Raw genomic sequence first — 23,446 nt, 5'->3', positions numbered from 1 at the left:
ATCTTCCCCTGAATTCTAAAGCCCACATTTGAAAGAAAACACTCAAGTTTAACAAGGATTTTTCTCTCATGTAGTGCCATTTCATGTGAGTTAATGGAATCAAGTTGTTTGGTTATTCTGACAATACTATATAAACAAGTGTGGGAAGATAATTTTAAAAAGCAAATATCATGCTAGCAGCTTTTGCGCTGTTGCTAGGTGTTATGCTCTATTAGCTAGCTTAAAGTAGCTCTTTGTCTCGGAACTCTTAAACATAAATTGAAAAGAAAACCCTTACACTTTAAAAATATTTGGCTTTTCTTAGAAGTTCTTATTAAATGTGTTCAGTTAACTTGATATTAGTAAAACAAAAATCATGAATATAATTCTGTGTTATGCAAGCAGCCGTTCAGAAGTTGCTAATTGTTCATGTTCAAACATCTTTCCCTGCATTCTAAAGCCCACATTTGAAAGAAAACACTTAGATTTAAGAAGGATTTCATTGTTTCCATGTAGTGCCATTTCATGTGAGTTAATGGAATCAAGTTGTTTGGTTATTCTGACAATACTATATAAACAAGTGTGGGAAGATAATATATAAAACAAGCATATATCAAGCTTGCAGCTCTTAAGCCGTAGCTAGCTTTTATGCTCGGTTAAGCTAGCTCAATGTAGCTCTTTTTGTTAAACTCTTAAAGATAATTTGAAATTAAAACCCTTAAATTTGAAAAATATTTGGCTTTTCTTAGAAGTTCTTATTAAATGTGTTCAGTAAACTTGATATTAGTAAAGCAAAAAGCATGAATATAATTCTGTGTTATGCTAGCAGCCGTTCAGAAGTTGCTAATTGTTCATGTTCAAACATCTTTCCCTGCATTCTAAAGCCCACATTTGAAAGAAAACACTTAGATTTAAGAAGGATTTCATTGTTTCCATGTAGTGCCATTTCATGTGAGTTAATGGAATCAAGTTGTTTGGTTATTCTGACAATACTATATAAACAAGTGTGGGAAGATAATATATATATAAAAAAGCAAATATCATGCTAGCAGCTTTTGAGCTGTTGCTAGGTGTTATGCTCTATTAGCTAGCTTAATGTAGCTCTTTGTCTCGGAATTCTTAAACATAAATTGAAAAGAAAACCCTTAAATTTGAAAAATATTTGGCTTTTCTTAGAAGTTCTTATTAAATGTGTTCATTTAACTTGATATTAGTAAAGCTAAAAGCATGAATATAATTCTGTGTTATGCTAGCAGCCGTTCAGAAGTTGCTAATTGTTCATGTTCAAACATCTTTCCCTGCATTCTAAAGCCCACATTTGAAAGAAAACACTTAGATTTAAGAAGGATTTCATTGTTTCCATGTAGTGCCATTTCATGTGAGTTAATGGAATCAAGTTTTTTGGTTATTCTGACAATACTATATAAACAAGTGTGGGAAGATAATATATATATAAAAAAGCAAATATCATGCTAGCAGCTTTTGAGCTGTTGCTAGGTGTTATGCTCTATAAGCTAGCTTAAAGTAGCTCTTTGTCTCGGAATTCTTAAACATAAATTGCAAAGAAAACCCTTAAATTTGAAAAATATTTGGCTTTTCTTAGAAGTTCTTATTAAATGTGTTCAGTTAACTTGATATTAGTAAAGCAAAAAGCATGAATATAATTCTGTGTTATGCTAGCAGCCGTTCAGGAGTTGCTAATTGTTCATGTTCAAACATCTTTCCCTGCATTCTAAAGCCCACATTTGAAAGAAAACACTTAGATTTAAGAAGGATTTCATTGTTTCCATGTAGTGCCATTTCATGTGAGTTAATGGAATCAAGTTTTTTGGTTATTCTGACAATACTATATAAACAAGTGTGGGAAGATAATATATTTCGGGTTCTAGAATGCGCCGCTAGGTGGCAGCAGCAATTGTAGTAGCTCTGTTTTTAACTTGTGATTTTTTGCAATATAGCCGTCTTTTTTAAGACATCAGCTGTCAATCTGTGTCTGTTCGGGTAGATTTTTCGCGCTGGTCAGAGGCTGTGCTATACGGGAGATTTTTCTGAATATTTTTTCTTTTTTGCAAGACTTGTTATTGTGAGTCTCCATGGCAACGAGACTTGTTTACCATCGGGATCAACTGATAAAACTCTCCAAACTCAAGATTATCAGTGAAACAACACTTCAAATCCCAACGGAGTTGAAAAGAAAGAGAAGAGGATGCAGGGCAGGAGCGAGGCAGAGAGAAAAACGGTGGCGATTCAAACCGTTTCTTCCAACGGTTGTTATGGGAAACGTGAGATCGCTAGTTAACAAAATTGATGAACTTCAGGTGCTAACCAGGTCTCTTAAAGAATACAGAGAGTGCAGTATTATGTGCTTCACCGAGACATGGCTGCATGAACACATCCCAGACTGTAATGCGTCTGTACACGGCTTCAGGACGGTCCGTGCAGACCGCAATAAACAACTCAGCGGGAAGCTGAAGGGAGGTGGAATTGCGGTGCTGGTAAACCAGCGCTGGTGTCATCCTGAACATGTCACTGTTAAAGAGAAGATCTGCAAAAGAGACATTGAACTGCTAGCTGTGAGTCTCCGCCCGTATTATTTACCCAGAGAGTTCACATGCGTTATTCTGGTAGCGGTATATATAGTACCTGGTACCGCTCCAGACGCAGCCTGTGATGTCATTAACTCTGTAGTGGCCAGGCTTCAAACACAACATCCAAACGCATTTGTGGCGATCTCTGGAGATTTTAACAACATCTCCCTCTCTGCAACTCTACCAACTTTCCAACAGTTTGTCAGCTGCTCCACCAGAGAAAACAAAACGTTGGACTTATTTTATGCAAATATTAAAAATGCATACAGCTCCTTTGCCCTGCCACCTTTAGGAAGATCAGACCATAACCTAGTTCTTCTCTCCTCCTCCTACAAGCCCATCGTTCAGCAACAACCAGTCATTAGAAAGGCTATTAGAACCTGGTCTAATGAAGCTGAAGATGCTCTGAGAGGATGCTTCGAGGCTACAGACTGGAACGTCCTATGTGAACCTCATGGAGATGACATCAATGCCTTGACTGAGTGTGTGACAGATTATATTAACTTCTGTGTGGACAGCACCGTTCCAACAAGAACAGTGAGGTGCTTCCCCAATAACAAACCCTGGATCACCAGTGACCTGAAAAAGCTGCTGAACATCAAAAAGAAAGCTTTTAGGGATGGAGACAGGGAGTTATTGAAGTCCACACAAAAACAACTTAAAACACAAATGAAGAAGTGCAAGGAGGACTACAGGAAGAAGTTGGAAAGTAAGCTTCAGAAAAACAATGTGAGGGATGTGTGGTCAGGAATGAAGAAGATCACTGGCTTCGGGATAAAGGAGGATCAGACTGATGGAGGTCTGGACAGAGCGAATGAACTGAACATGTTCTTCAATAGGTTTAGCTCACCTCCTGCTTCAACCCCAACTAGCCACACACCCTCCATGAGCCCACAGCTTTCCTGTCACACCTCCACTCTGTCACCCTGCAGCTCAGTCAAGGACCTGGACACAACCTCATCTCCCTCCACATCAGGACTTCCTGAAACCTCCTCTGCCTCCACCTCCACTCTGTCTGTCTCCTGTAACCAAGTCATGCAACAACTGGTGAAACTGAACCAGAACAAGGCTGCAGGTCCAGATGGTGTCAGTCCCAGAGTTCTCAAGACCTGCTCAAAACAGCTATGTCCGATTCTCCAGCACCTGTTCAACACCAGCCTGAGCCAGAGAAGAATCCCGGTGCTGTGGAAAACATCCTGCCTTGTTCCAGTGCCTAAAAAACCACAACCAGCTGAACCAAAAGACTACAGACCAGTCGCCCTGACATCTCACGTCATGAAAGTCCTGGAGAGACTCTTACTGGCTCACCTCAGCAAGCAGGTGAACACCTTTCAGGACCCATTACAGTTTGCATACCGTAATGGGCTTGGGGTTGAAGATGCCATCATATACCTGCTTCAGAGAGCCCACTCTCATCTGGACCAGTCAGGCAGCACTTTGAGGGTCATGTTCTTTGATTTCTCAAGTGCTTTTAATACGATTCAGCCTGCTCTGCTGTGTGAGAAGCTGCAGAAATTCCAGGTGGATCCCTCCACAACCACCTGGATTTACGACTACCTCACAAACAGACCACAGTTTGTGAGACTGAAAGGTTGTGTGTCTGAGATGGTGGTCAGCTGCACTGGAACACCACAAGGGACTGTACTTTCACCATTTCTATTCACGCTGTACACCTCAGACTTCCAGTACAACTCTGAGTTCTGTCATCTGCAGAAATACTCTGATGACTCAGCAGTTGTTGGGTGTATCAGTGATGGACAAGAAGCAGAGTACAGAGAACTGGTCGGTCAGTTTGTGAAATGGTGCGGTGACAATCATCTCATCTTGAATACCAAGAAAACAAAGGAGATGATTGTTGACTTCAGGAGGAACAAGAACACACATAGAAGTGTTTCCATCATGGGAGAGGAGGTGGAGGTGGTGGAGGAATACAAGTACCTTGGAGTTCAGCTGGACAACAGACTTGAGTGGAAAAGCAACACTGAGTACATTTACAAGAAAGGTCAGAGCAGACTCTACTTCTTAAGGAAGCTGAGATCTTTTAACGTCTGCACCAAAATGTTGCAAATGTTCTACAGGTCTGTTGTTGAAAGTGCAATCAGCTTTGCAGCAATCTGCTGGGGCAGCGGCATCAGAACCAGAGACTTGAAAAGAATTAACAAACTGATCAAGAAAGCCGGTTCTGTGCTTGGAGTAACTCTGGAGCCGCTGGAGTTGATCATCAAAAAAAGAATTCTGTACAAGCTGACGAAGATAATGGAAGATCCTTCACACCCTCTACACAACGCCGTGACGAAACAACAGAGTGTGTTCAGTGGGAGGCTTGTTCAAGTCCGATGCAAGACAGAGAGATACAGAAGATCCTTCCTTCCAGCAGCTATCAGGCTGAAGAACAAAGCCCTTAATTAATTAATGTGATTGTTTTACTAAAAAATTACTACTACTACAATATTGAATTTCCCTTTGGGATTAATAAAGTATTTTTCATTCATTCATTCATTCATTATTTATAAAAAAGCAAATATCATGCTAGCAGCTTTTGAGCTGTTGCTAGGTGTTATGCTGTATTAGCTAGCTTAATGTAGCTCTTTTTGTTAAACTCTTAAAGATAATTTAAAATTAAAACCCTTAAATTTGAAAAATATTTGGCTTTTCTTAGAAGTTCTTATTAAATGTGTTCAGTAAACTTGATATTAGTAAAGCAAAAATCATGAATATAATTCTGTGTTAGTCTAGCGGCCGTTCAGAAGTTGCTAATTGTTCATGTTCAAACATCTTTCCCTGCATCCTAAAGCCCACATTTGAAAGAAAACACTTAGATTTAAGAAGGATTTCATTGTTTCCATGTAGTGCCATTTCATGTGAGTTAATGGAATCAAGTTGTTTGGTTATTCTGACAATACTATATAAACAAGTGTGGGAAGATAATATATATATAAAAAAGCAAATATCATGCTAGCAGCTTTTGAGCTGTTGCTAGGTGTTATGCTCTATTAGCTAGCTTAATGTAACTCTTTGTCTCGGAATTCTCAAACATAAATTGAAAAGAAAACCCTTAAATTTGAAAAATATTTGGCTTTTCTTAGAATTTCTTATTAAATGTGTTCAGTTAACTTGATATTAGTAAAGCAAAAAGCATGAATATAATTCTGTGTTATGCTAGCAGCCGTTCAGAAGTTGCTAATTGTTCATGTTCAAACATCTTTCCCTGCATTCTAAAGCCCACATTTGAAAGAAAATACTCAAGATCTGTGGTTGCTGATTGCACAGGTACTTTCCATTATGTGTAAAGTTTCATGTTTTTACAATACATTTATATACAAATAAATATATACATATAAATAAATATATGAATATATTTGTATTTTAAATTTATAATTTTACGTCCATTTTCAGTAATTTTGTATTGCCTGTTATATAATATAACTTGGAGATATATTTTTGAAGACCCCAGATTCATTGGACTACTCCTCTAGCTAATCCTGTGCACTTGTCTGTATAGTAAGCGATTATAATACCAATCATGTAATTCTACTCTAACAGCTCCACAACTAACACAAAGTGAACCAGTTATAGCTATAAAAAAAACATTTGGAAGATTTCTTTTTAGGTGTAGTAATTCATCTTATTCTATCTTTTCGGTGAGAGTGAGACTGAAGGTAACAATAAGAAGAATGTAAAATATAACCACTTGTAATTTTTCGCTTTCACCTGACCAAAATAGTGAATTTGACAATAAAACAGCTGTTGATTAATCCCTTATGTTGCCATTGGAACTTTGAAAAAATTCATAATTACAGGTCTACCAAATGGATAAAGCCTGTATCTATTTTATGATTGGTTGGCTGTGTAGGAAGAATGCATCATGCTTGAAAATAAGCTTAAAACTTATATATTGTACTGACAACAACAAACGAAGTCACAAAATAGATGGGTTCAGAGAGGAAGACTTTACTCTAGACACTTAATGTTGCTTCTTATTTTCAAATTCCCTAACAGTCCTCTCCCATTTGTGGTATGCTATTACTGTGTCCCATTACAATATTAAACAGCTCGAGAGATTCTTATAGCAGATTTGTGTACTAAATAAAGACCCAAATAAAATAAAATCATACTTTGTTTAAAGCCTTTTTCATACCGAAGGCGACACAAAGTGCTTTACATGATTTAAAAAAAAAAAAAAAAATTCATGCATTTTAAAATAAACACACCAAAGCCTTCACACCACAAAATAGGTAACATAGCAACTAGGAAAAAAAAACTTATCATTGTCTCTTTCACACACAGTCGCACGCTCACACATGCACACACACACCAAAAAAGCTGTTGCCCCTTCCACCATTTTACACAAACATGACTCCCTAATTTCTGTCTCTAAACTGAATACTGGTATAAAATACTAAAAGTAATAAACATCTGGCTTGATGCTGCTGTGAGGAAACAATATCATAGGGATCCGTCCACACCAGGAGCCAGTTCACCCATGTCCCCAGAGGCCGCTGCCATAGCTTCCACCCAGTTTAGGGTAGGCTGGGGTCTACAACACAGCCGTAAGGCTGCAGTACAGGACCTCAGCCACCCAGACAAGGGCGATAACTGCAGCAACAACCCCCAAACCGAGCAGGAAAAACCCCCAGCATGGAGGATCCTCATGAGGAAAACACTGGAGTTAAAACAAAGATGAAATAACCTTAAAAAATAATAACAACTAAGAGCAGAAATAACAAAAATACACATAAAGGACTTAATAAAATAATGTGCTAAAAAAAGTAATAAAATTGAATAAAATGAAAATAAAAAAAAAATAAATAAATAAAATAAATTAGGATTAAATAATATAAAATTAAATTAAAAGTTAAGCTAAAAAGGTCGATCTTAAGCCTCACACCAGGCAGGAAGAACTCTGAGACCAAGCAACTTAAAGAACAGAAAGAGCTTTATTCTTCAGCTTTCAGGTAATCCAGGTGAGACAGGTAAGCAGGTCCTGGGTATCGAGGTCAGGCAGGTTGAACGCAGACTGAGAGAGGGCACAGACTAGTTCATAATTTTGTCTTTCTGATTTGGGTGTAAGCACTCTGGTTTGAAAAGGTGTGATCTATTGTAGAATGTTATGATGTTGTCAATGCATGGGATGTTGATGGAGTGACAGTAACCTTTTAAACAGATATGAAGTTGTTGGATGCAGCTGAACTTGATGTCTCCATAGCAGGGCGAAGGAAGTAGACTAGAGATGATGCAGTGTTTATTTAACTGTTTGATGTTGTTGATAAGGTTGATAGAATCCATTTTTAGAGTCTATGACTTTTTAGAGTCTATGACTGGAACTTATGATCATTTGTACCTGCATCTATTACTATAGTGCACGTGTCAAACGCAAGGCCCGCAGGCCACATCCGGCCATGAATAAATTATTTTTGGCCCATATGATGATGGTAATACTACAACTCCCACAACGCACTGCCAGAGCATTGGAATCACAGCCCATGAGCATGTACCTCATTCGTTTTCTAGTAGCCTGACAGAGCTGCTCATCTTTAGCAACAAATCCCTCTTCCCAAAGAATGGCTAAATGAAAAGAGGTCTTTGAAAACAATATGTTTGCGGATGTAAAGGACAAAGCTGTGTGTCTTTTGTGTGGAGACAGTGAGGCTGTAATGAAAGAATAAAATGTAAGAAGCCCCACGACAGATACAAAACATCTGAAAACAAAAACAAAGGCTCCAAAGGGTAGAAGAGTTATTAACCCTTTAGGCGCCAGAGATTTTAAAGCTTTTAAGGGAAACTGTAAGTGAGAAAAAAGTTTAATATGAACCAAATTTTATGGTGGCAGTAAAATTACTCATCTAAGTTCATATTATGGCTTCACGGGTTGGCAGCCATATTAGATTCTATAACTTTCACCATGAACAATGATATATATATATATATATATATATATATATATATATATATATATATATATATATATATATATATATATACATATATATATGTAGCGCTTTTACCTAGAAAAGGTTTTACCTTGAAATTTCTCTGAAAAAAAAAATGCATATAGAGCCATAAGAAATAAATGCAACAGATTTGAACAGGCTCTTTTTTCATTAATTTAATGATTAATGTTGCTTTAAAGGAAATAACTAATATTCTCTGTTAGTTCCAGGTTCAATATGTGCAATAAGATCATTCTAAAAAAGTTTTTATTAAACATTGAACCAGTCCTGCCCTGAGCTTGTTCCATTTGTTTTTTTTAATTTTTTTTTAATTTTATTTTTCTTTCATTTGGCCCGCTGTGTCTTTGAGTTTCACACCACTGCTATAGTGGAATCTGAGGGGTGTTGACAAAAGTGTTGGTGGGCGGAGTTACTTATGTTTGTGACAACTTCGCCTGAGTGAGAAGATATGAGGAACCTGACAGATATTCCCAAATATGCGGACATGTAACCTAAATATAAATCAGGAAGAGGAGGTTTTTACATAAAAGCAGCAGCCTTCTCAGGTTTGAGTGCACACAGGATCACACCCGGCAACACATCAGCACCATAACGAAGAGGTAAGTTATTTTTGCTTTACAGAACTCTTAAGCAGCATCAATGAGGGTGAGTGTCATGTGAATTAATTCTATCACAAATCCTATATTTCTCTTCTAGGTATCAGTGCAGCCCCTTCATCAGCCATGAATTTCTCTTTTAATGACAGTGACTATGATATAGACTACTCAGATGACATGTGTGAAAAAGACATGGTGGTCAAATTTGGATCCATTGCTACACCAATTTTTTTTTCTCTTGTCATCGCACTGAGCCTGACAGGAAATATCCTTGTCCTTGTAATCCTGGGTTTGTATGAAAACCTTAAATCCCTAACTAACATTTTCATCCTCAACCTTGCCATCTCTGACCTTGTCTTCACTACCGGTCTTCCCTTCTGGGCCATCTACCACATCTTCGGATGGATCTTTTCTGAACTCATTTGCAAGATTGTTACATTTGTCTTCTTCACTGGGTTTTACAGCAGCATCCTCTTCCTGACCATCATGACCATTTACAGGTATTTGGCCGTGGTCCACCCTCTCTCTGATCTGAGCACTCCGAAACTCAGGACTGGAATTTTTCTGTCTTTCCTAATGTGGATGGTCAGCATTGCAGCAGCCATGCCCTCCCTGCTCTACAGCTCCCTCATCTTGATTCACCACAACAATAAAAACTCCCTGGGCTGTGAATACAGTGCAACAAAATGGAAAAGCATCGGTATCTCAGAGCAGAATGTTTTCTTCTTGGTTGCATTTACAGTGATGACTTTCTGCTACATTCAGATACTGAGGAGAATCACAGGAGCAAAATCTCACACAAAGAACAGAGCTGTCAAGTTAGTCTTATGTATTGTGGCTGTGTTCTTTGTGGGCTGGGTGCCATACAATGTGGTAATCTTTTTGAAGGGTTTGGCTGACAGTGTGATTGCACCATTTGATGACTGTAAAGTGAGTATTCATCTTGACTATGCTTACCATGTGTGCCGGCTCATTGCTTTCTCCCACTGCTGCTTGAACCCCGTCTTTTATGCATTTGTTGGTGTGAAGTTTAGGAGGCATTTAAAGACAATTCTGCATCAAATGCTGAGGCGGCGAAGCCCAGTTGAGGAACAACAAGTTCGAATGCAAAATTTGATGTCACATGGATCAATGTATTAGTAGATACTTGGTTTTTGGGGAGTTTAATTTTCTTCTTACACATGTTGCCACATTACAGATTGTCAACAATACTGTAAGGCTTTTGTTAATTTGATTGAATCAAATTCATTTCTATGAAGATTACTGGAACTGCTTTATATCTAACAGTTTGTAGCAACCTGCACTGAATTTGTAACTTTTGATGTCTTTTATTGTATATGTCTGTGCCAAACATTTATCATGTTTAACATCTGTAAAATAGTCAATGTAAATGTATTTGATCATTTCATAGTTTCCATGGACAAATATTGTAAAAAAATCTTTATAAAAAGTACAATTACATGTTTAATTTTACATATATTATATTATATATATATATATTACTGCTGTAATTATTTTATTTTGATTGTTACTATTTGTGTAAAAAGCTAAAAACAGATAAAAGATGAACAGAATTAGTGGAAAGTAACAATAAATGCAGATAATACTTTGGGGTACGCCTTTAAAGGCTTGAGCCCCAGCACAATATTGCAATAAATAATACACTTTACAATATTTGCCAGTACCCATTTTGCATAACTGTATTAATTAAAGTAATGTATTATAAGTAATGTATAAGGTTGATAAAATGCTTAATCTAAAAAAAAAAAAAAAAAAGTGATCTAAAACTGAACAGTAACATCAGCAACTAAACCAACCAAACCACTGACACCACAGCAACGGAACGTGCAACTAATACTATTCTCTGTGGATTTCCCTGTCAAGACATTATATTCTGGCTGAAAACCACTGAAGGTTTTTGGGCTGAGATGTTAGAGCTCACCACTGCCATCAGACAACCAACTAATGAAGAGTGATCCTTTAGAAGAACGATGTTGCATCTCTAAAGCAGAAGTCCAGTGGCTTGTAGAATAAAATGTTTTGGAGCATTTATGAGGTCTGTGGTCAACAAACACCTAATAGCATACTTTGTGTGTGTGTGTGTGTTTTATCATTTTTTGATTTATTATAATTGTCACAAATTATGAGAAATGCTAACTTACTTAACATGAGATGAAATACACACAGGCCTGTAAGAATTAAGTGGGTAAATATGTGAAAAACACACACTCCGCACTCACCCCCTTGTGTGCATGAGCACTTCATCTCTCAAGCTTGGGTCCTTCTAGATGTTGCTGTCATTTGGAATGGCTACATCTATCATTACTACCTTCTTCCTACCTTTATTCTGCATTACTTCTTGAAGGATTTTCCCCTTAGGGGCTTCCAGCCTGTACTTGGTGGTGGGATACTCCTGCACACTATTCCAGTCGCTAAGTTATGGCATTCCACGTATGCCCCCCTGCCTCTATCACTCATGCTCAGTGTCTGCTCTAATGTGATGATGATCAGTTCCCTTGTAATTTCTTTCACACCAGCCTCTACTCACCGAGGAGACTTCTTGTCAGCTACTTCTTCTGTCTGTCTGTGGTACACGCCATGCAGGGGTTTGTTCTTCCATGATGGTTCCACATCCTTTCCCAGCACGGGGAAGAAGGAAATAATAAAGTACACTGTTTATACTTTACAGTCATAATCAGAGAGACATATCTCATGTATAAAAAATATTTCTGCTTTTCTAATATGTGATTTTATATTTTTTTTATCTTGGACCCAGAGTCCAATTTGGATTTGGATATTATGCCACATTGGGTTTTACACGAAAGTCTCCTTGCTTAAGGCTCGTTTCTTCTTTCTATTGGCTGTCAATCATAGACATCACGCGAAAGCTGTCATTTGTGGAAGGTTTCAGTAGAATATCTGAAATAAACCAACATATTTACTTTTTCTCACCACCGATCATTCAGTTACTGAGTAATTGACAATTCGGCTGTAAAATATGTATCAAATATGAAGTAAACTTTTGTTTTTAATGAGTATATTCCAAAATGAATCACCTTTAGAGGGATAATTTTATTCACAATCTAGGACATTTATATAACCTTAAAAGAAGGCATAAAATATTGGATTTAGGGTCAGCACACAGTCTAACGGTCACAGTCAGGGTTACATCACAGATTATCAAATATGCATAGACTACCATTTCAATAACTGCTGAGAAATAAGGTGAAAAAAAATTAAATGACATTTTTAAGTGAAATTGGAATGTAAAAACTATTTACAGAAGACAATAACATGTGGTTTTTAAACTGGACAGAAAACATTTTTAGTATTTGCTTGTGCATAAGTAATTAGATGATGCTCTGCTGGGGTTAATACAATGCACCAAGTCCAGTTTGATTAAATAAATGAAAGTAAAGAAGGGTTTAATGAGGGATGTGGTTTACCTGTACAGATTTGAATCTCTCTAAAAAAAAAAAAAAAAACAAGCATGCAATTTGAAATGCCATCTATCTTTTGTTTTTTGTCTTTTGTTTTAAGCATTTTGAATGAAAAATAATTCAGATTAAGCTCATTTAAACATATATATTTTTGTATATATGGGTGGGGATTAGAAAGCAAATCACTTTGCAGGGATCAGATCTGTTTACCAGAGCACTCTGCAGTACATGTTTTTAATGTTTTGTTTGCTTGTTTGTTTGAGCAGTGGACCATCTTCAGGTGTAACAAAGCATTGCATGGAAACATTGATATTTTACCATTAATCAGGTCTCAAATGGATCTTTAATGCCCCCTTTCATAAGAGAACTTAGTAATATTTGATGTCAGTGAATCATAATCACATTAACACTGGAATAATTTCAAAATGATTTAAAACTAATATTACTGTAATCTTCCTTTAAGTTTTCATGTCTTTATGTGTTGGAGGAGAAATTATAAATTTACATGTAATACTAAGCTCTGTATCAGTGTGCATGTCTAAGGTATTATAACTGATCTTCTTTTCAAGGAAAGTAGAAAAAGGTTTCTTTTTCTTTTTTTGTTTGGGGCTGAAATAACAACTGTTTTCATAATGAATTTGCTTCTCTGATGGAATGCCTGTGTTATCACACACTTTTTATTATCACAACTGTTTTAAAGCTTTACTATTCCGTATTTTACTCATTACATTAAAAATAACGATTAAAAGCTGAATCATATGTTCCTGACTCAGTTGCAGTTTGTCAATTCACCATTGAAGAGTTTCTTAAGATTACTTCCTTGACTACATTAGGACATGATTTGGACTTTGTTCTTCCAGGGTAAGTTGACGTTATTATACCGGCTTCTGAAGTTTCTGGCAAAGCTGCAACTGATAGGATAACATAGCAGAAGACACAGATCCATCTATGACCTCTTTTAGGGTTGTCATGAAGAGAAACATTGGCACTCCAGCACACTAAGTATTAAGAATCAAATCACTTATCAAAGACATAGAGGAACTGTGTTGTGTTTTATCATCTTACTGCGCACATGGGCGGGCTCAAGTTCCCCTTCTAGTTTCCTTTATCACTCAGCTGTTGTGTCGCTCCTTTGCACACCCAGTATACCTGGCCAGAGGGAGCGTGTATTTCTTATAAGACATTTTTCTGGTTTCTTCTACTTTTCTTATAGAAGGGAGCAATTATCAGTTGTCTTACTGAGAGTGCCAGGTTTTTAGCAAGGCCAATTTTGGTTCATGGTATTGCATTTACAATCTAATTAAGGTAAGGCAAAAAAAATCTCTTTACTTTCTAGCATTTGATATCTTGTAATTTCTCTTCACAATTTACAGTTGCTGTGAACTCTTCAAACGTATTTGTGATCTGGTTTGAATTTAAACAAAAAATTAAATGTTACAATCAAAGGTAAAATCAATAAAATTTTACATTCATGTTTGTTAACAGTATGAATTATAAGCCTGTTTTCCTACAGCATTTTAATGACTGTACATTTTACAGATGTGGTTGTGGATTTTGATCAGCTTTAAAATGGTCTCAGAGCTGGAAGGATATGCAAATGGTAATATCGCAGGTTCATGTGGATCAATGTTACCAAATCATCCTGGGTTTGGTCCTGAGACGTCTAAACCCCCTTTTATGATTACTTGCCAAAATTGCAACAGTTCTGAAGACCCCATAACAGGTACACAGATTGCTGAACTTGTACCAGGAGGATGTTCATCATAATTTCTATTTCTGCTGAAAAATACTATCCATGCATAATTTGTCTGGTAGTTACAATTTCATTTCATTTTCCATTTCCATACCTCCACTCTGATGTATCTTTTCTGCAACAATTTTTCAGTTACACTAAAGAGCAACAACTACAACAAGTTTGCGGGATTCATGCTGGAGGCTCGTAATGCTAGTTTGAATGGTGATGGTCCTGCTATTGGGAAGTTTATTGTACTTGACAGAGGAAATACTAAGCTCCTGACATGTAATGGTCCAGTAAGCAATCATCTGATTCCATTTAGGTTGCACTACACTGACAGATACATCATTCACATTTTCTGTGTAAATTTTAGTTCATAAATTTGTGATGTTTTTTTGTTTTTTTCTTCTTGATTTTTGTGATCCTTCTCAGGATTCGGCAGTTAGTCACAACCACAACAGGGATAAGACTTCTGTCAGTTTTAACTGGACTGCACAGGGAGCAGATTGCAACATCATCTTCAGGTTACTTTTACACATTTTCTTCATACACATTTTCTTCAACACTAAAAATCGAAAACATATGTGGGTTGTTCCTGACTTATATAACAGTATACATAATTTTGCAGGGCCACAGTTGTTGAGGGTTATGCAGTCTATTGGGTTCGTGTGGAACACCCTCATTATAGACCTACACCCACTCCAGAGCCAACAACTCCAGAGCCAACAACTTCGGAGTCACCAACTTCGGAGTCACCATCTCGCAATTTTCAAAAGAATGAGGTGAATTTGATCCTCTGGCATTCTACAGAAACTGATACATTAACTTAAGTCCTTTTAAAAAACAAAATACTCCATGTTCTCTTAGAATATTGGCTTAATGATGATGTGTGTGGAGAATCTTGTGGAAGCGGTGACACGGGTATGTAAGATATATATCCGCATGTATATTCAAGAACAGTATGTCACTCATGCTGCACAGTCCTTCCAGTGAAATTATGCATGAAGTCTAATTTCTTTGTCACTGTATTTCTCCGAAAGACTATGGCTCAATGTTTCAGCAGATTCAAATTTCATCAAAATAAGGTAACATACAAGTTGGAGATAAATTATTTCTAAATACATTTGATGTGCATGTTTGCTTGTTTCCCCTGAACTCATCCCATGTTGATACTGAGCAAGTACACCCTGCACCAACAAGTATTGCTGTGTAATTACAGTTTTAATAAATTCCAAATGGCAGCAAAATGAGTTTAAATTCATAGAATGAACCTAACATTAGTATTTTATCCATCATTTCTAATATAGTTGCCATAAAAACTTTCTGCCATTACTTGGTTAGACCATTTTATGCTCATTATTTAAAAACATTAAATTAACTTTATTGTTCAGATAATACAAAATAATGTCCAATGTATTTAATTTCTCTTTAGGCTTTGATGGCATTCTGCAAAGCAGCCTGTGCTATACTTGCCGTATTGTCTTTGGTCTTTTTTGTCATGGTCGATCATTATAAAGTGAGTGATAACTAATGCTATGAAACACTTCACTATATTTATATACCTTCTGAGTTTTCCAAAAGTTGCCTGCATGTCTAAATATGTGAGTATGTGCTTAGGTCGCTCTCATTGCTCTTGTGAGTGTGGTGATTGTGATCATTTTCATAGAGCTGGTACTTTTATTACTGCCATTGGGACCCAGTCATGAACTGTAAGTGAACTCCATTACCTTTGTCTAATTATTTCCCCTGATTTTCACATGAAAATGTTTAGCACTGAAGGTTTATTTCCCTCTTTTACTCTATTAAGGAAGGATATCTGTGACCTTGCTCACCAAGCCTGTTGCATAATCCACCACGTTTTCACTAGTAAGAACGCTCATCTGACAGAACAATACTGTTTTATAAATTCACTCTATGAAAATACTTTACTGTTAAATGTGTTCAGAGCAAGTGTTTGACCTGTTTTGCTGAGATTTACAATACTTTTGTTTTGCCAATAGTAAATTTAAATGAAATGAAATGACCCCACGTTCATGTTAAAAAGAGGACTATTTGCTTTTAATTCAACCAACTGATTTCCTGTACAGCGCCTGCAGAAATGACTTTTGTGGAAGTGAAACAATTATCTTTTCTATTTTCCGTGGAACAAACGCTGAGTGAGATGATCATCTAAAGAAAACACCAGTCTGCCACTGTAGCCTGATAAGACACTGCCCACCTTTCTGCTCAAACTCTGCTAAAATTCCAAATATCAAATCATTATGTTGCACATAAAAGTTAGTATATCCTAGCTTGACTGGGGACATTGTGTGTGGTGTTTGCTTAAAATATGAAAGAGATGCATCATCTTTAAATTTAGCATTTGGAAATCACACCATCTTTCACTGTCTCAGATTTTCACAGAAACAAACTTTTCCAACAAGATGTCCACATTATGATTTAAACCAAAGACAAATGTTCCACTTCCCATGTCTGCAGATATTTCTAATGCCATTTGATTGCTCTAATTGTGTTTTCAAATTTTTCACACACAGTTGCTGTCATCCTTCTTGGAGTTGTCAACTGCGTTAGCCTCTGCGAAGACAAACAGAAAGTATATTGGCTTCTTATAGTACTGATAGCGTACACAGTATGGATTCTTTTGAATGAAATCTGGGTCTCTGAACGCAATGTTCGAAAAAAAAAGAAACTGCACAAAAATAGAAGAGGTGACTAACAGTATATGTTATACTCTAATGTCTGGAAATAATACATGAAATGTTATATTAATTAATGTTGAAAGCAGATAATATTGTTTATTTTCTGTTACAGAGAGGTCAGAAGATGACCAACATGAGCCACGAGGCATGAAGGTGAGACCCTGTTTACATTATTACAGTATAACACTTTTTTTTTTTTACATTTTGCATTGTCATGACAACTATCTCGGACTAAGAAAAATTGTGCATCACAGAAGAAACGTGATTTCATGTATTTTCCTATTCATCTCTGGATTTCAGGAAAATCTCTGTGCAGTCAAAATGGATGTTATCATCGCAGTAATCTTCATTATTGGAAACTTGCTCTTTACTGCAGCTGTCATTCCTGGACTATTTCAGTGTCAGTTCAATTAGGTCTGTGCAGCGACCTGTGTAAAAACATATCAGTGTATTTCAGAATTTCATTTTTCAATTTTACATATCCTTGTGTCCTACTGGTTTTGTTTTGTACTTAATAAGCTTTATGTGTTTCTGTGTGTATAGACACTTAAATTATAACATATCAACTTTTAAAACTTGATTATTTTTCAGTTTTTCTTTTTTCATTTTCAAAAACAGTAACAAAAGGTGTGTCCCTTTTCAGCTTAGACTCACCCACAGTATGTTTACATACTTTCTTGTGCCAGACACAGCCAGCCATTACCAAGGAAATGCTATAAAAGAGTAATCATTTTACTGCACAGTAACTGTGTGGAACGTGTTTCTCAGGTGAAAACAAAACCTTGCAACATCAATCACGTTAGTATTTATGGAAGGTTAGAGGATGCTTGAAATGAAGCAGTAGCTGCAGACAGGAATTCCCCTTTGTGGATTGTACAACTTCACACAGTAAACTTGGTATTAGTGCAACATATTCTTAAAAACATCATGTGAATAACCGAGTTCTTCATGTGTACATACACACTTTATGTAAATTACTTTTTTTTTTTTTTTTAAAACACTGTGTGTCTATCATTAATGCCGTCAGTTCTTGAGCAACCTTCAGCTATTACATCGATCAGTTTGATGATTCATCCGTCTGGTAACTTCGGCCAAATGACTAACGTTGAAATCATTTTTAGATAATAAACTTGCTGTTGTTTCCTTGTTTCTCCGTTTTGATTTATAATAATGTAGCTTTAGTTGAGTCCTACATTTGTTAATAACTTTCTTTGTGATTATCAAAATCATTAAATGAACTTTTGAACCTTTCCCTGCAGCCCTCATTACCCAAAGTGGCTTCTGTAAATGATTGAGCTTCTGTGTAAACATGTAACTTCCTGGTTGAACTGTAATCTCTTACTAACAAAAGCACATCTACCATTTCCCACTATAAAAAAATGGAAATTGTTTTTTGTTGTTTTTTAATGTATAAATGCCAATAATGCAGCATTAATGTACAGCCACTTTTCCTGAATGTAATCATGAACTCTTCTGGATATCAAAATAATATTTATTGAAAATACTCAGGTATTTATACAAGCAAAACACACACACACAAAATCTTAATGAAATAATGAGAACGAGTGATAATTGGAAAACAAAACAGTAATAAACATTATTTATGTGCTAATCATCTGTAATAAGGGAGAAACCTTGTTTGAGTTTTGATGTTAAGATACGGCATCATGAATGTTTTGTAACTTATCTGATGCCGTCTTATCTGAGTTTAAGGCACATTTTTGTTTTAGACATATTCAGTCAAAATATTCAGACAAATTTAAATGATTTCACACAAACCTTCAGCTTTTTAAATTGACATATTCAGCATAATTTAGTACTTTCTTGGCAAGTGCAAAGACTTTTTAATAATCCAATATATACAACTATCACAAAATATTTCAATCTAAGAAACACATCACAAATATACATCCTTAGAAAAGAGGAAAGAAAATAAAGACTTTAAAATATTTTCTCAATAAAGCCTGTAATCTGGATAAAATGGATATTTAAAGGAAAAAGAAAAATTTTCCTTTTTCAGTGCAAAACTAATCATACATCAGCGTTCAATGGAGAGACATCTATGTAGGCTCATCAGTTATTGTCAGGATTTAATACAAAATAAGAAATATGAATTTCTGCCTAAAACAAAAACATCTATAGAAAATGGAAGAAAACAGAAGTTTTGAAGAAAGACCCAGTGGGATCCATGCTGCTTAAAAGGAATGAAAAAATACTTTAAAACAGAGGGTGGACAGAGTCCTGTGGATACAACACAAGAACTCATAGTTTGTAACATCTGCCTGAGAAAACCTCTTAATGTCAACATAAACTGAAGCTCATAGGATAATGTACCATTCTCTTTACACCTTTATGCAAATAGGGCATTTACATGTATATAAAAACGGTTTTCTTTGCCTTTAAACTGAATTATATACATTTCTCCCAATTGGAGAGGTTCTCATCTCTGACAGGGATCATTTAAACGTTTTAAATCCAGTCTGTGTGTGAAATATCACAGTACACACATGTTTCCTTGTTACCACAGTTATGTAGCTTCTTGCACAGTACTAAGAATCTGCTTGGTCCAACACAGTTTCCTTCTGGGATGTTGGTTTGTTATATGGACATCCACCTTGCTCTATCTCCACCTCTGACGCTACAGGCAGAATCAGATGGGAGATGCGACTCCACAGTCCCCCAAACTTGTCAAAATCCATCTTATTAAAGGCTGCTTGGCTCTCAGAGCCCACCAGCTTTTTTATGGCGTGCTCTTGCGCCATCTCCTCCACCTCCTTCAGACTGAGCTGACTGCTGATCTCATCTTGAGGAAGCAGCAAAGTAAACAACAAGAACACCTTCTTATATGCGGCGTTCTCGTGATCACAGTAGCGATAAAAAATTAGAGTGGAACCAGGAGGTAACTCTTCAAATCGGTGAATGACCGCCACAGGTTTATCGCCCTCAAAAGCTGCTTGCAGCTGGTTGTCAATGTCCAGCTTCACCTTATCGCTATCCTCACCGGCTTTACTTGCTCCATCAATATGGAGGACAGAGGCATTGAGGACAAATGAGAAAGTGGAAGCCAGACTTTGAGCCAGGCAGTGCAGTGTCCTCTCAGCCCTGAGGCCTGCGGTGAAGATCAAACTGACCGGCTCTGTGGGTTGTTCTGTTTTAAGGTGCTTCTCCAGGTGGATCTTAATCCTCCTCCACAACTCAGACTGCTGATGGGGAAACTGAGTCTTAAGAAGTGATAGCTGTTCAGCAAACATTTCTAGTTTCACTTCCCTGGATGGATGCCCTCCACTACCTGCTGTCCTTTGGAATACAGGAATGATCCTGTATGCCAGCAAGGCTGCCGAGCAGAGCAGCACCAGGAAAACCAAACGCCATAAATACCACATAAATCCTGCAGGGACAAAGAACCACATTAGTAGCAAATCATGAGGAATTCTGAGTCTGAAGGCATTATAATTAAAACAAGTTCTGCTTACCTCTACAGGAATTTACAGATCTTGTGTTGTTAGTAGTAGTTTTCTCTGTGCCTTCGAAAAGTCAAAATCTTGTATCAGTTTTGAAAAAGTCTCAGCTACATCAGATGCAGCAAATTATTTTCTGCTGAAGATGCAATACCTGTTTTTCTGGCATGAACGGTTTCTTTTTTTATTGGAATGTTATTCACACATCGTTGTGTTGCATAAGTTTTCTCAGAAGCTGGAAACACGCTTTGGCCAAAATGGTTAACTCTGGGTTTATCTAAAAATGAGGTTTCATCGTTAACATAAAAATCTTACCAAAGATGACAATCCATTCAACAGACGCTCAATGTATCTTTCTTCACAAAAATGACTTAAGGATAAAATATCAACAGTTTGATACCTGTGCTCTTAATTTTGGCCTCCATTGTCCTTTTATAATCAGCCATGCTGTTGATCATCACATCATGTTTGAGCTCCGTTGATTTGAGGTGTATAACAGAATTGATAGACTCATTTGCTTTTACTGCTGGTTTAAGTGAAAACAAAACAAATAAGTGAGTTTACAGTCAATCAAATTATCTTCTCTAAAACTAACACTTATTTGGCAGAATGATGCACATTTATTATCTAGGTTTTAATTATTTTTGCACGTGCAGAAAGAAGCTGCAGTGTTCTCCTACCTTTCTTGGGCTTCAAATAGTCTTGATCTTTATTGGAAGAATGAATCACTTCACAGCGTTCACCAAGCACTACACGAGGAGATAACCTCGTAGGACCAAGGGAGTCTATTTATACAAAGACAAAATCATCATTATTTAAAAGTGATAAGCTAGCAGTAATTAGATAGGAAAAATGGAAATAGTACACCAGCTAAAGTGATACAATTTTTGTTACTTACAACAGCTGCACGCATTAGAAGTTATATTAAATCAAGACAAAAAAAAGGACTGGGGTTGTATAAAATCTTGGCACAAATCAGATTCTATAATGAGGTCCTGATCTGACTCAGAGCACAAAACTGTGTAAAATTATGTGCAGTATATTTGGTAATCAATAGGAAACCGGCAGGGAAAGCACAGTGAACATCTACGCTGGTGAAAACCAATTCCACTTTGCACTTTATGATTACATTGAATCATATTTCATATACTGAGAAAAATATTTTATATTGCAACAAGTAAGTTGGCTTCTGCAGAGCAGTAATAGAAACAGGTGATAGATTAATCAACAAAAATATGAGTCTAATGTTAATCTTTGATCATTAAAAGTGTCTATCCTACTGTGTACTGATTCTGACAGCCTCAACCTTTATATGTTTTCGGTAGTTTACTGTCTTTTGAAGACTCCTTTATAGTTTCCATTTCCTGGTCCTCGTTTTTCTCCAATTCTTCAGTTGATTCCTGGACATCCATCTCAGTGTCACTGTCATAGTTCCTGTCACCATCTGCTCCTGCAGTGCCCAGTCGACTCTTCTTGCTAGGGGACTCTTAATTAAAAATACAATTATCAAGTAAACAGTGTAATTAATAGGTATCTTAGTTGTTATGACTATAGAAATACCATTAATTGGAGCATCCCACCTTCGTCTTCCAAGCCATTTTCCACATCTGTGGCACCATTGACAACTGCCGCTGAAGACTGGTCTTCTGTTTTCTTTCTGGTCCGTTTAAGAGGCCGTCGGGGGGTTGGTTCAAAGCTCAGTGCTGGAGATTAAGGAAATGAATTTCAAAATAAATATACCAATAAATTTGCTCAATACTGACCAAGACCTCATTAAAATAATGGACTATAGAGATTTAAGGTGGGTCACTAATTTCCCCCGCAAATCATAGACACGGTCCAGGTAAGACAACGGAATATAAGTAGTCAACTCATTTGAGTTTTTTTCTCATGTTCATAAAACTGTTTCTGAATTATTTTTAGAGTGGTAGGGTACATTATTCCGTCAAATAATAATGATAAACATTTAACAAACGTAGTAAACATTTATGACAATGCAAAAGAAGTTCCCAAAATATTAGGGTGACGGAAACTGATAAACTGGCAACATCCCACAAGACACCTGTCGCGTGAAAAGCTAGTATCGTCTCATTTTACCGTTACAGATTGTCACAAGTCAGTGTCATACTTGAGTTTGTCCATATTTCCTGCTTCAGGGTCTGTCTGTTCATTAGCAATTTAAGTTTTTTTTTTCTTGTTTTCTTGTTATTTAAACAAGATGAAGTTATTCACTTCACCTGTAGTTTTAAAGATGACTCTGATGCCTAAAAATGAAACTAAAAGTTAAAAAAAAAACAACAAAAAAAAAAAAAAAAACATTGCGTTTAGTTATATCGCATTTGTAAAATTAAATGACAAATCGCACAAAAAAAAAAAAAAGAAAGTACACTGTGGTTTCAGCAGATATTCAAATACGTGGATGCTAAACTTCGAGGGAAACGTTGAAAGCTAGAAAGCTAAGCTAGCTATTCTGTCAGTTTGCTTACCTTTTCCTGCCACTTTTTCCCGAGCCCTTGTCGATCGTCTCGGAGGGGTAGAACCTTTGTTTTTCGTAATCTTAGAATCCATTGATGATTAAAAATCAACCAAACAATCCCAAAACATCAATTAATCAATACAACACAACATAACATTCAAAACCCACTGCAAGGAACAGTGGACGGAACGTGTCAATTTCCGGGCAACACCAAATTTACTTCTGGAAACAAGGAAGGCACTGAAAGTTCCGCCCCAATATGGTTACCTGTTATTGTGACTGAGAAGCATTAAACTCCGCTGATATGTAAAGGAAACGATTGCTTTAAGCTGGTAATTATACAAAACTAAATATTAACACCTTTTTGTAGATGAATGAAATTGTATTATACACCAAAACCGTATATGAACTGAAGCCATTGGTTGTTTGCTAACTACTAGCAAAATTAGCATCTCAGACGATAACGAAACTATTCTTGTCTTGTCTAACACGTAACCCGTTGACTAGTATACAGGGGTTACACA

The 23,446-nt window shown here is 36.6% G+C and overlaps 4 protein-coding genes across 15 annotated transcripts in view; 3 read left to right on the top strand and 1 right to left on the bottom strand.

The window, feature by feature from the left end:
- Positions 1–8,986: 8,986 nt before the first annotated feature.
- On the top strand, positions 8,987–13,218 carry xcr1a.1 (chemokine (C motif) receptor 1a, duplicate 1). Its single transcript, XM_042005779.1, has 2 exons — positions 8,987–9,117; positions 9,215–13,218. Exon 2 carries the CDS (start codon positions 9,241–9,243, stop codon positions 10,252–10,254), a length of 1,014 nt encoding a protein of 337 aa, XP_041861713.1. The 5' UTR covers positions 8,987–9,117; positions 9,215–9,240; the 3' UTR covers positions 10,255–13,218.
- A 491-nt stretch (positions 13,219–13,709) lies between these two features.
- On the top strand, positions 13,710–18,394 carry LOC121652774 (ferric-chelate reductase 1-like). Of its 4 annotated transcripts, XM_042005776.1 has the most exons (15): positions 13,710–13,859; positions 13,928–14,000; positions 14,094–14,277; positions 14,440–14,585; positions 14,722–14,813; positions 14,918–15,071; positions 15,157–15,210; positions 15,330–15,374; positions 15,722–15,805; positions 15,907–15,998; positions 16,097–16,155; positions 16,824–16,997; positions 17,101–17,141; positions 17,289–17,402; positions 17,632–17,651. In XM_042005776.1, the coding sequence occupies exons 2-14, from the start codon at positions 13,986–13,988 to the stop codon at positions 17,400–17,402; spliced, it is 1,254 nt and encodes a 417-aa protein (XP_041861710.1). In that variant the 5' UTR covers positions 13,710–13,859; positions 13,928–13,985; the 3' UTR covers positions 17,632–17,651. The 4 variants fall into 4 exon arrangements, with proteins under 4 accessions (XP_041861710.1, XP_041861709.1, XP_041861711.1 ...); XM_042005775.1 differs by having other exon boundaries at positions 17,289–18,394; XM_042005777.1 differs by lacking the exon at positions 13,928–14,000 and having other exon boundaries at positions 17,289–18,394.
- Positions 18,395–18,462: 68 nt separating this feature from the next.
- On the bottom strand, positions 18,463–23,345 carry LOC121652773 (torsin-1A-interacting protein 2-like). Of its 4 annotated transcripts, none has more exons than XM_042005771.1 (8): positions 22,933–23,345; positions 22,027–22,149; positions 21,753–21,932; positions 21,127–21,231; positions 20,847–20,972; positions 20,601–20,723; positions 20,462–20,512; positions 18,463–20,376 (listed from the first exon to the last, which is right to left on the bottom strand). In XM_042005771.1, the coding sequence occupies exons 1-8, from the start codon at positions 23,012–23,014 to the stop codon at positions 19,538–19,540; spliced, it is 1,629 nt and encodes a 542-aa protein (XP_041861705.1). In that variant the 5' UTR covers positions 23,015–23,345; the 3' UTR covers positions 18,463–19,537. The 4 variants fall into 4 exon arrangements, with proteins under 4 accessions (XP_041861705.1, XP_041861706.1, XP_041861707.1 ...); XM_042005772.1 differs by having other exon boundaries at positions 20,847–20,969; XM_042005773.1 differs by having other exon boundaries at positions 21,777–21,932.
- The window catches only part of LOC121652768, a 33,821-nt gene continuing 33,529 nt past the window's right edge, over positions 23,155–23,446 (top strand). For 4 of the 6 annotated variants that reach the window (XM_042005754.1, XM_042005748.1, XM_042005747.1 and 1 more), the window contains exon 1: positions 23,220–23,254. The gene's annotated coding sequence lies outside the window, so the exon portion shown is untranslated. Of the gene's footprint in view, positions 23,255–23,446 lie in introns of all 6 variants that reach the window. The other 2 variants (XM_042005760.1, XM_042005758.1) reach the window with 1 other exon arrangement.

The sequence above is a fragment of the Melanotaenia boesemani genome, chromosome 14, assembly GCF_017639745.1.
Source record: "Melanotaenia boesemani isolate fMelBoe1 chromosome 14, fMelBoe1.pri, whole genome shotgun sequence".
Classification (NCBI taxonomy): domain Eukaryota; kingdom Metazoa; phylum Chordata; class Actinopteri; order Atheriniformes; family Melanotaeniidae; genus Melanotaenia; species Melanotaenia boesemani.
Note: the sequence above shows the minus strand (reverse complement) of the source record. Positions and strands in the feature narration are given on the sequence as shown.

Excerpts from the sequence above, each read along its gene's own strand:
- xcr1a.1 (XM_042005779.1), top strand. The coding sequence starts at position 9,241 with ATGAATTTCTCTTTTAATGACAGTGACTATGATATAGACTACTCAGAT.
- LOC121652774 (XM_042005775.1), top strand. Across the intron at positions 15,375-15,721 it reads TCAAATTTCATCAAAATAAG|GCTTTGATGGCATTCTGCAA; the intron begins GTAACATACAAG and ends ATTTCTCTTTAG. Across the intron at positions 15,806-15,906 it reads TCATGGTCGATCATTATAAA|GTCGCTCTCATTGCTCTTGT; the intron begins GTGAGTGATAAC and ends GTATGTGCTTAG.
- LOC121652773 (XM_042005771.1), bottom strand. The coding sequence starts at position 23,014 with ATGGATTCTAAGATTACGAAAAACAAAGGTTCTACCCCTCCGAGACGA. Across the intron at positions 22,150-22,932 it reads GGAAAAAGTGGCAGGAAAAG|CACTGAGCTTTGAACCAACC; the intron begins GTAAGCAAACTG and ends CTTAATCTCCAG. Across the intron at positions 21,933-22,026 it reads AAATGGCTTGGAAGACGAAG|AGTCCCCTAGCAAGAAGAGT; the intron begins GTGGGATGCTCC and ends TTTTTAATTAAG.